The sequence below is a fragment of the Garra rufa genome, chromosome 10, assembly GCF_049309525.1.
Source record: "Garra rufa chromosome 10, GarRuf1.0, whole genome shotgun sequence".
Lineage (NCBI taxonomy): Eukaryota > Metazoa > Chordata > Actinopteri > Cypriniformes > Cyprinidae > Garra > Garra rufa.
In genome coordinates this window covers 42,744,449-42,757,089 of record NC_133370.1, presented here as the reverse complement: position 1 = coordinate 42,757,089, position 12,641 = coordinate 42,744,449, and the positions used below count along the sequence as shown (strand labels likewise).

Genomic DNA, 12,641 nt, shown 5'->3' with positions numbered 1-12,641 from the left:
CTAAAGATACAGCTGAAATCAATGCCGTCTTTGTTCCAGTAAAAACAACAGTTTGACATTTGTTTTACACTATAATCAGCTGATGATGTTAGTTTTAATTTGCTGTTGCATAGTTTTTACATTTGACAGGCTAGAAAGTTAAATGCCTGTTGTTCGTACCGTTTTTAGAGAATTAGCGACACTCAAGATGTTTCGTTTTCTTAAGTCTGGATAAGTGTTTGATGAATAAACTGTTCAAATCTGAAGATTTTGTGTCTTTTTGATTTTGTGAAGCTTAACTGTGAAGCAGCCCTTGACTTTTAAATCAGTATTCTGTGTTATTTTCTTCCCCGGTGTAACTTAGACACGGTGTGATCCTGTTTGTAAAGAGACATTAAGATTCCCAGGATGAACATCTCACTTCATTTGCTTATCTGAACCCAGACGGCACAGGAACGACACCGTCGGAATACTACAACCAGGACCAGTGGGCAGATAAACTAATTACAATCTCATGAATATTAATGTGCTCCTCTGGCTCAGAGCAGCACTGAATGTAAAACTCACATCCGCTCGCTGTGTGCCAAATTCAAATTTGTGTACAAAATGTAAGCAGATAAAGCAGAATGTTTATTCTCATTGCAAATACAAACATTTCTGAGTAAAGAGATTTGATTTGCTGATTGATTTAGTAGAGCAGACATGTAGAGGGAAACTAGCTTTACAGGCCATCGCTTTACATACAAAAAACTTTTATAATATCGATGCAAATCTATAGAAAACTTTTTAATTAAATTGTTTTTAATTATGGCAGTTCCTAAATGCAGTGTCAGCACCCTGAATGATGGTTTTATTGGCGGTGTTAACATTAGTCTGCTAAATTAAAACATAAAACAAAAGAAAATCTTCTGAAACATTTGCTCTTAGTATGGGAGAAGTCTTTTGAAAATTACTAAAGTGTCCGTCAGGGAAAAAAAGAACCACGACTTCACCCGAGTAATAGGAAATAGAGATAAAAAAAGTCTTTTTAATGGCACAATCCATTTGAGTGAGAGGTACTAATGGGAAGATACAGCTCATTTGCGTGCCTTCATTTTCCTCCTTGCCTCCTTCCCTGGCCGTTTCTATTAAAGAGGGGGAAAAAAGCGAGAGAGAGATGAATACATGTGAGGGGAAGTCTTTAAAAATGTTGGAATAAAACAATACTGATTTAAAAAAAAAAAAAAAATACTACTTACATTTGTCTTGCCTCCTTTGCCGAATTTTTTCCCCCCTTTCCCATGAGCCATTTTGGCCTTAAATCCTGAGACGTCGTCATGGCTGTCTTTGGTGTTCCATTTGCTGCCCTTCTTCTTGCCGCCAAAGCCAAACTTCTTCTCCTTGAATTTCCTCTTAGCATTTGGACTAAAAAAAAGAAACAGCAAATATGACAATAAATAACGAAAATAATTAACATATACTACCAGTCAAAAGTTTTTAAACAGGTCATAAAATCAATAAAAATCAATACTGAGAAAAAAAAAAGAAAAAAAAAAAAAGTTTTTGAACAGTAATATTTGAAATGTTTCTTAAAGATGTCCTTACAAATTTTGAAAAATATTTACTATTTAAAGGTTGTATCAGCGATTTCAAGCCTAAAACATAAAGTGTCAAATTCAGCTGACCTTTCTTCACGATCCGCTCACTGCCTGCCCCGTAAATCGACTGTAAAAAAAACCGCGTCTCTCTGGTCAGCCTAGGGTCCAAGAAATGCCACCGATTGTTTTTTTTGGCATATCTCGGACCCTAGGCTGACCAGAGAGACGCGTTTTTTTTTACAGTCGATTTACGGGGCAGGCAGCAAGCGGATCGTGAAGAAAGGTAAGCTGAATTTGACACTTTATGTTTCAGGCTTGAAATCGCTGATACAACCTTTAAAATAACTTTTCTATTTGATTATATTTTAAAATGTAATATATTCCTGTGACCAAAGCTGAATTTTTAGCATCATTACTTCAGTCTTCAGTGCAACATGATTAGAAATCATTCTAATATGCCGATTTGCAGTTCAAGAAACATTTATTATTATCATCATTATCATCAATATTTAAAACAGCAGAGTACATTTTTTCAGGATCCTTAATAGAAATATCCAAAGATCAGCATTTATCTGAAATAAAAAGCTTTTGTAACATCATCCTTTTATTTAGCAAGGATGCTTTAAAATGATCAAGAATGATTATAAAGACATTTATAATGTTAAGGTAAATGCCGTTTTTCTAAACTTTCTATTCATCAAAAGAAACCTGAAAAAAAAAATTCTACTCAGCTATTTTCAACGTAATAATAATAATAATAGTTTTTTGAGCAGCAAATCAGAATATTAGAATGATTTCTGAAGGATCATGTGACTGGGGTAATCATGCAAAAAAAAAATAGTTTGAACTTTCAAAATGCAGTTTAAACGTGGCATTAAACAATCACAAATGTGATTGTAACTATTCCAGCTGAGTAAGAAGGGTCTTATCCAGCGAAACAATCGGTTTTCTTTTTCAGTTACAATTTATATACTTTTTAACCTCAAACACTTGTCTTGTCTTGCTTTACCTGAACTATGTTTTTTTCCGGTTCAAGACATTTAGGGTATGTCGAAAAACTCCCAAAACTTCAAAATTGTCTTACATCACCACATAATGTCACCCATTAAATATAAATATAGAATTAAAAATAGTGATAATAATATCATTGGACTTTTGTTTTTTTTTTTTATATAAAATAATAATCAAATAATAAAGTGTGGTAGTAGTATTACATTTTAAAATAAAGAGGGAGTATTAAAAATAAAAATACAATTATTGTATAGTAAACTTAAAAATAAAACAATAGCATTTACTTTAGGTGAATTTTCATAATTTTCAAACCTAAATTAGCAAGCTTTTAATTTGGCAGATTGCCGGGGAGTACGTAATGCGAAAGGTGCGCGGAGTCACGGACGCCCTTTAGTATACGTGCTTCCAATTAAAGAACATTCAGTGAAGAAAGTCAGTGATTGAAATGTCACCTTTTTTGCATTGTGCTTTGAAAACAGCATGAGTAGCCTATAATTATGCTTTTAGTTCGAATAGAAATCTTATGCAGTGTTACAGTTTATAGATTTAAAATGGTAATTGTACATTAACAGCTTCAACCACGTGGGTACACAAATGCACACTCTGAACTTATTTACACAGCTTATTTTGTGCACCCCTGCGCATTTGGGATCATTTGAAGCCGCATTTAATCTACATTTTGGAAGTTCACAACTCCATAGCACCATAGAAGTTCACTATATGGAGAGAAATCCTGAAATGTTTTCCTCAAAAAACAATTTCTTTACGACTGAAGAAAGAAACACATGAACATCTTGGATGACAAGGGGGCGAGTACATTATCTGTAAATTTTAACATTTCACCATAAAAAAAAAAGGAAAACCTAAAATAGGGACATTCTGTTGAAAAAAGAAGCTTACTATCTAGTTTGACAACAGCTTAAGTACTTACTAAACATCATGTCTTTGCTTACCCTTTTTTGTTTATTTGATTTTTTGCTCCTGATCCTTTCTGCCTTGGATCTTGATCTCCTTCCAGGAAGTCCAATTTATCTGTCATTCCTGTGGGACATGATGACAAGTGAAAATTTGCTCCACAAGTAAGGAATATAAAACCCTAAACTGCATACTCTTGGTAAATACATGTGACGAAGTGAAAACACTTGATGATGTGCACATGTGGAAACATGTACCTTTCTGATACTTCTTCACAGCTGAGAGCATTGCTTTCTTCTGTTTCTGTCTGTGCTGAATCACCTGTGTTTGAACCTGTAGAGCCAGATATTTAAAACCAGGTCAAAAACACCCAAAAGCATAATTCTGGGAGAATCTGGGAGCTGTTTCAAAACTGACCTTCTTGCCATATTTCCTCTGTTCTCTGAGCTTCTTGGCCTTTTCTTTCTTCTCCATTGCAGCTTGCTTGAGAATAAGCTTTTTCCTAATCTGTTAAAAACAAAAAAAAGAAGAAATTATTTTTTTAATATTATTGAGAGACAATGAAACTGAACTCATCTAATAAAAACATTGACAAAGTGGAACATCTTTTTTACTTGGTTGAGATTTTTATTTACACGTTTTCTTCTTTTATGCTCACCGAGGCTGCATTTATTTGTACAGACAGTAATACTATGAAATATAACTTCAATTTAACTCAACTGATTTTTATTTGAATATTATAAAATGTAATTTATTCCTGTAATCAAAGCTGAATTTTCAGCATCATTACTCCAGTCTTCAGTGTCACATGATCCTTCAGAAATCATTCTAATATGCTGATTTGCTGTTCAAGAAACATTTCTTATCAACATACTCATTAACATCTAATGTCTTTACTGTCAACTTTGATTAATTTAATGAATCCTTGCTTAACAAAAATATAATTTATTTTAAAAAATTATTATAATAAAATCTACATTAATGACTCCAAACTTTTATATGGTAGCATATTCTCATGTCTTAAGCTTGTCTATGATATGGAGGTTATTGGCACTCCTACTTTCATTGTGTACAGGACAAAATGCTTACTATAAAGACTTTTCGTTGTGTCAAGACAACAAAGCACTCATTTTCTCACCTTCTGCATGTGTTGATCGGTCTTGGCCATCTCTGCAAAGTAATCCTCAGGTCTCTTGGTAGGAATCTTGAACTTCTGCAGTTTAGGCAGCGCCGCTAAAACAGTTGCTTGGGCCTGTCGGTAGCTGAAACACACCAGTTAACATATGAAACATACTGAAACACAAGACACTGTTTCCAAATAAAAAAAATAGTGTGACATAAGTGTTAATTCAGAAGCATGTTGTTCGCGATCATTAAATAAAATTATTTTTAGCATTATATTAGTCAAACTGCTTTCTAAAAGAAAAGAAAGGAAGAAATGTTCTAAGACCTGTCTGACAACCAGCATTTAATTAAAAAGAAATTTGAGATAAACATATGAGACAAAGTTTTTCTTTAAATCAGAATACTTGAAAAGTGTACAGGAGGTTTTTTTCCATTTTCTCAGTGGATGCATAAGATGCTCATATATATGACATTTCTTCCTGTCAAAACATTATATATATATATATATATATATATATATATATATATATATATATATATATATATTTGTGTGTACTCAACTGTTTTAAATATTGATAATGATAACAATAATAAAATTGTTTCTTGAGCAGCAAATCAGCATATTTGAATGATTTCTGAAGGATCATGTGACACTGAAGACTGGAGTAATGATGCTGAAAATGTAGCTTTGATCACAGGAATAAAATACATTTTAAGATGTATTCAAATAGAAAGCAGTTATTTTAAATAGTAAAAATATTTCACAATATTACTGCTTTTGCTGTAAATATTTTAGGGTTGCTAGCTCATATATATATATATATATATACACACACAGTGCCTTGTGAAATAATTCATACCCCTTCATTTTTTTCACATTTTATGATGTTGCTGCCTTATGTTAAACTACTTTAAATTACTTTTTTCCCCACATCAATCTACACTCCCTACTCCATAATGGCAAAGCAAATAGGTTTTTAACATTTGTGCAAATTTATTAAAAATAAAAAACTGAAAAGATCCCATTGCATACGTATTAATACCCTTTTCTGGGACACTCGAAATTTAGCTCAGGAGCATTCATATTGCTTCTAGATGTTACTACACTTCGAGTGGAGTTAAACTGTGGCAAATTCATTTGAATGAGTATGATTTAGAAAGACACACACCTCTCAGAAAAGGTCTAACAGCAAATGCATATCAGAGCAAAAACCAAGTCAAGTCAAGGTCAAGATAACTGCCTGTAGAGCTCAGTGACAGACTTGCGTTCAGGCAATGATCTAGGGAAGAGTTCAGAAAAAAATCTGCTGCATTAAAGGTTCACAGAAGCATTATCCATAATGGAAGACGATTGGAACAACTAGGACTCTAGAAAATGTCTGCCAGCCCCCATCCAAGCTGACAGAGCTTGAGAGGTGAAAAGGTGAGGCAAAGAATGGCAGATAATTGCCAAATGCAGATGTGCAAAGCTTGTCACATCGTACCCAAAAAGACTTGAGGCTGTAAAGGTGCTTCAACTATGTACTGAGTTAAGGGTATGAATACTTATGCAATGTACTTATTTAAGTGTTTTATTTTGAATAAATTTGTAAAATTTGCAAATCTGTTTTTTGCTTTGTATGGTGTATGGAGTGTAAATTGATGTGGGGAAAAACTAATTTAAAGCAGTTTAACATAATGCTGCAACAAAACGTGACAAAAATGAAGGGGTATGAATACTTTTGCAAGGCACTGTGTGTGTGTGTGTGTGTGTGTGTGTGTGTGTATATATATATATATATATATATATATATAGCAGCCCTAAAATCAGGGCTTACAATATCACACACTAGTACACACAATAGTCAAGCAGTATCCTTGTTTTATATAAGCAAGCTGCACACTTACAAGTACATCTCCCTCTGAAAGTCATCATCTACATTAATGTCTTCACTGCCTTCTGGTTGCTGCGGTTTGCCCTCTGCTTTTGCAACAATGTCAAGAGCTGGGTAGTTAGTGAGGTCTAGCCTTTCAGCCCACGGCAGGTTCTTCTTAAACTCAGCGACACATTTCTTTAGACCCTCCTGAATGATGGAGAATAAAATCATTAAAGAACTTTGTTATTTTCAAACAAATCACAATTCAATTCATACACTACCAGTCAAAAGGTTTTGAACAATAAGAGTTACGTTTTTGAAAGAATTCTCTTCTGCTCACCAAGTCTGCATTTATTTGATTGAAGTATAGCAAAAACAGCAATATGCTTGCGAAATGAAAAAAAATATTTTTACTATTTAAAATAACTACTTTCTATTTGAACAGATTTTAAAATGTAATTTATTCCTGTGTTTAAAGATTTTCAGCATCATTGCTCCGGTCTTCAGTATCACATGATCCTTCAGAAATCATTCTAATATGCTGATTTGCTGCTCAAGAAACATTTTTATTATTGTTATTATTAGCAATATTTAAAACAGTTGAGTAAATTATTTTTTTCAGGATTATTTGATGAATAGAAAGATGCAAAGGTCAGCATTTATCTGAAATAAAAATATTTTGCAACATTATACACTACACCATTCAAAAGCTTGGAGTCAGTATAATTTTTTTGGGGAAAGAAATTATAGAAATTAATACCTTTTTAAAGCAAGGATGCTTTAAATTGATCAAAAGTGATGATAAAGACATTTATAATTACAAATGATTGCTATTTCAGATAAATGCTGTTCTTCTGAAATTTCTATTCATTAAAGAAACCTGAAAAATATTCTACTCAGCTGTCTTCAACATAATAATAATACATGTTTTTGAGCAGCAAATCAGAATATTAGAATGATCTCTGGAGGATCATGTGACTGGAGTAATGATGCTATAAAATCAGCTTTGAAATCACAGGAATAAATTACATTTTAAAATATATTCTCAAATAGAAAACAGTTTTATTAAAAATTTAGTAAAAATGTTTCAAATGTTTACAGTTTTGCTGTACTTTAGATCAAATAAATGCAGGTTTGGAAGAGACTTATTTAAAAAAAAAACATTAAAAATCTTACTGTTCAAAAACTTTTGACTGGTAGTGTCATCTGATTGATTCATACTTTTTTAGTAAGTAACAGGCATTTAAAAAAAACTCCTTCAGGTTGTGGTACACATGTCTTTTTGCTGTTAAACATGATTTTTATTATATTAATGTAAAAATAACTGATTTTGAATAACTGACTGAAGCAACTTTCTTGATTATCCACATACTTTCTTGGAAAAAAAAAAAGCTCTACATTAAAAACTCAAAATCTCAATGGTCGGTCATAGAAATGTCAGCATCTACACCAAGACTTAGGATGTTTTATTCTCTTTGATTGTGCCTATCCTATATCACACCACATGAGCTATAAAATGCTGCTGTATCATACTTGGTACAAAATACTTAACACATACGCAACCTGGATTTTTTTACACTTTGTCTAAAGATAAAAAAAAAAACAGTTGTTTCTTTAAATTTCATAGACTTTACAGGATAAAAACTCACCACATTGTTGACAGCCTTTTTTGGCTCAATCAGAGGAATATTCATTCCAGGTTTGAGCCATCCCTTGGCGAAAGCTTCTTGCAGCTGATCAGAGACAATTGTATGACACAAACATGTTAAGCAAACGTACTATTATAGATTTCTTACTTACACAAGGTATTGAAATGTAAAACTGCACTGCCTAGTGTTACATGAGCCTGAACAAAACACATGAAATGCAGTATATTCTCACCTCTTCGTCTAATAATTCGTCGTCATCTTCCTCGGACTCAAACCCCAGCTGGGGATCCTCATCTATTTCTACCATAGTAAATTAATACAGAAGGGGAATTAGAAAAATAAATACAGCAACGGAAAAATTCACAACATCCCAAAGCTTCACGTGTAGACAGCACTGTTTCTCATGAGTGTGCGTAACATTAAAACCCTGACGGAAACAGAGAATGACAAAAGAAAGGTTCCGCTGCTAGAGGACTTGCCGTCTTCTTCTTTGGGTTTATGGCAGGTTGACGGCATAAGCGCATAGACTTTAATTTTATGTTAAAAAACATACAACAAAATAAAAACGTTTGAACCCGAGAGTTATTAACCCTCTGGTTGTGTTCGGGTCAAATTTTCTTTTTCCCGAAAATACTAGTTAACGTTATAGCATTGGACTCAAACTTCCTGACTTTGTTTACACATGGTATACAGTACTTTAAAAAACAAACAAAAAAATTGCTTATAAATCTTTTATTTTGCTATATCATCACCAAATATTGTGATTCATTCTTTTTGTCAACTTGTGTTCTTTCATTGAGGACTGGTTTTGTGTTTGTATTTGCATCTTATTAATCATAGGCCTCATTTATATAGCTACCTCGTTTTTTGAGTGCAAAAATAATTTTTTATGAATAATTTTCACAAGATAAAACAAAAAATTAAGAATATTTGCACTATTTATCACAACTAGTGGGCTTTAATGTTAAATCAGGAAGTTTGCTTTTAAATGCTTTTATTTTGTACAAAATTGCAAAAAGTCACACTTGTGGTGTGAAAAATGACCGGACTCCAAACAATTGCTTATAAATCTTTCATTGTGCTATATTATCACCAAATATTGGATTCATTCTTTTTGTCCACTTGTTTTCTTTTATTTAGGACTGGTTTTGTGTTTCTATTTGCATCTGAATAATCGTAGGCCTCATTTATCCGAAAGTAGGCACCTCATTTTTTGAGCGAAAATAACTTATATATATATTATATATATATATAAATATATATATATAATTTTCAAAATATAAAATAAAATAAAAAAATTGCACTGTTTCTCACACTAGTGTGGTTTAATGTTCAATCAGGAGGCTTGCTTTTAAATGGTTTTATTTTGTACGAAATTGCAAAAAGTCACACTTGTGGTTTTCCTCGTCAAAAATGACCGGACTCCAAACAATTGCTTATAAATCTTTCATTTTGCTAACAGGTGACAAGACAACAGGTGAAAAACAGAATCTCTCTGCTGTTGGTTTGTGGACAGTCATGGCTAAGACAAAGGAGCTCACTGAGGACCTGCGGCTGCGCATTGTGGCTGCTCACAAGTCAGGAAAGGGCTATAAGACCATATCTAAATGTTTTGAAGTTCCAGTCGCTACAGTGCAAAGTATTATTAAAAAATACAAGACGTTCCACACTGTGAAAGATATCAGAGGACGTGGTCGGAAGCCAAAAGTGACACCTGTGCTGGCCAGGAGGATAGTGAGAGAGGTAAAAAAAGAATCCAAGGATCACCACCAAGGCCATCCTGATGAATCTGGGCTCTGCTGGTGGCAACATCTCAAGGCAGACAGTCCAACGGACACTGCACACCACTGGGTTCCACGGACACAGACCAAGGAGGACACCACTTCTCCAGATAAGGCACACAAAAGCCTGCTTGGCCTTTGCAAATGCTCATCTGGGCAAAGAAGAAGACTTCTGGTCTTCTGTTTTATGGTCAGATGAATCAAAAATTTAATTGTTTGGCCAAAATGATGTAGCCTTCATTTGGCGTAAAAAAGAAGAAGCCTTCAACCCTAAGAACACCATCCCCACTGTCAAACATGGTGATGGGAACCTAATGTTTTGGGGGTGTTTTTCAGCCGGTGGACCAGGGAACCTAATCACAGTAAACAGCACCATGAAAAAGGAGCAATACATCAAAATTCTCAACAACAACATCAGGCAGTCTGCAGAGAAACTTGGCCTTGGGCACCAGTGGACATTTCAGCACGACAACGACCCAAAACACACAGCAAAAGTGGTGAAGAAATGGTTATCAGACAAACACATTAACGTTCATTAATGTTTTGCAGAGTCCTGACTTAAATCCAATTGAGAATCTGTGGAGGGAGCTAAAGGTCAGGGTGATGGCAAAGAGACCCTCCACATGCAGAAAGCTGGTCAGCAATTACAGGAAGCGTTTGATTGCTGTAATAGCCAAAAAAAAAAAAAAAAAAGCTTTTCTATTGATTACTGAGAAGGGTATGAATAATTTTGGACATTGTACATTGTCTTATTATCTTTTGGGAGAAGCCTGTGTCATTTCCAGTCAAAAAAAAAAAAAAAAAACTTGCTGGTTAAATAAAAGAGAAGAGAATTTCCAGGTGTTCGAAATGAGCAAACCTGTCAGGCAAGTCCAAACCTCTTCTGCTTTTTGTGTAACTCCAAATCTTCCAGCCTGCACAGTTGAAAAAGTATGGTGTACCACTAAATGGCATAATGTTTGCCTTATTTAAAAAAAAGACATGAGGTCAATATTGTTAAATAGTGCATGTAATTTTAGTTTTGGAATAAAAAAAAATTGACCATGCAGTTTAAAGTCATCACATGACCCTTCTTGACACATTTTCCATTGTGGTTCGCTCAGTGGCACGTTGATGAGGAGAGCTAAGCATGGAAAAAAGATCAGAAAAACAAAACAAAACAAAACACAGAAGATCAGATGTACAATGATTTCCAATGTACTTAAATCAAAAGCATGCTGATTTTGTTGTAATAAATGTGCACCATATTAATTAAAAGCCTTTGAATTAAGTGTTTACAGCTTGTGTTAAAGAAACCAATAACTATTACCTTTTAATTCTTTGCTGACACGACTCAAGGCTGAATGTTTGGATCCAAACACTAGAGGGCAGCAAAGCATAATTTACTGTGCTTATCCCTGAAAAAACTGAAAGACCACTGAACACTAAAAACTTCCAAACTAAATTTTGTTTTAAAATCATTTTTTTAAATGGGTAATGTCAGTCCATTTCACTGGCTTATAGATTTACAAAGCTTAAACCGAAATTCCTTTAGTAACTTTATCTATTGAGGGCAGGGGCGCCGCACGCAATTTTGGGCCCTATACAAAATATGAGGTTGGGCCACCCCTACCACACCAAAGCAGATCTCTGTGGGCCCCTAAAGGGCGTGGGCCCTTAGAATTGTCCTAACTTCCCCCCCTCAGCGGCGCCCCTGATTGAGGGTGTTGTTATGATGTCTGTCAAGTTTCTTGTGTGCATGTAATCATCTCTGGTGTTAATTTTACAGAGCAGAGCTGTAAAAATAAGATTTTAAGAACATTAGTCAATTTTTTTTTTTAATTTAATTTCTTTAAAATTCCCTTTTAAAGGAAAAAAGAGATCTCTTTTTTAAGTGGTTCAAATTAGAACAAGATTGACCTCTTTTCCTGTTCTAAGTTCAGTATAAAAATTATTAATGATATTTATCCCTGTAATGAGTTCCTCAGACATAGATTTAATATGGATTATAATGAGTGCACCTTTTGTGAAGCAGTCATTGGAACATTTGTTTTATTTATGCAAATTCTCTAAAAAAAAAAAAAAACTCTGGGATGACCTTTATGCGTGGTTAAGTTTGAAATATGTAATACCTGACTTTCATTTTTAAAATTGTAAAATATTTGTCCTTTTGTCGGAATTGTAATGTTGAATTTTTTGTTAATAATATTGTAATTTTAGCCAATTACTTTATTCATAAATACAGATTCTTTAATAACCCCTACTTTCTTTCTTTTTTTTTTTTTTTAGAAAGATTTAATGATCTTCTTCAAATCTTTAAAACTAATGCATCATAAAAAATCTCTAACTATGTAATCTTTTGAAGGTATTTTATGGTGATTAAGCCCTGTGTATTTTATTTATTTCTGTATTTATTTATATTTATTCTTCTCTCTGAATTTTTCTAATTTATGTTTATTTTCTTTATTTTTGTTATGCTGTTATTTGGACCTGGTATTTTGTATGTTTTCTTCATGCAAATTAAAATAAAAATAAAAGTTTCTTGGGTGCTAACTTGTGTGGACGCTGTCGTGTGGTCTCAATGTTTTACCAAATTCTCGTTTTTATTTTCTCTTTGTATGTTTTGTATAATATATTTTATAGTATTTTATCATAATACTGATAGAGCTAGGGTTTATCAAATAGGTAATAAGCTAAGCTAATAAATACGTTTTTATTTATTATAAAATATGATGATAATAAAGTCAAGTTGGATGACTAAACACGCTT

General features: G+C 33.3%; 1 protein-coding gene across 1 annotated transcript; it reads right to left on the bottom strand.

Moving 5' to 3' along the window:
• Window positions 1–588: 588 nt before the first annotated feature.
• ebna1bp2 (EBNA1 binding protein 2) lies at window positions 589–8,510 on the bottom strand. Its single transcript, XM_073849672.1, has 9 exons — window positions 8,345–8,510; window positions 8,113–8,196; window positions 6,495–6,670; window positions 4,621–4,744; window positions 3,900–3,989; window positions 3,740–3,815; window positions 3,521–3,608; window positions 1,218–1,383; window positions 589–1,103 (listed from the first exon to the last, which is right to left on the bottom strand). Exons 1-9 carry the CDS (start codon window positions 8,417–8,419, stop codon window positions 1,056–1,058), a joined length of 927 nt encoding a protein of 308 aa, XP_073705773.1. The 5' UTR covers window positions 8,420–8,510; the 3' UTR covers window positions 589–1,055.
• Window positions 8,511–12,641: the final 4,131 nt, after the last annotated feature.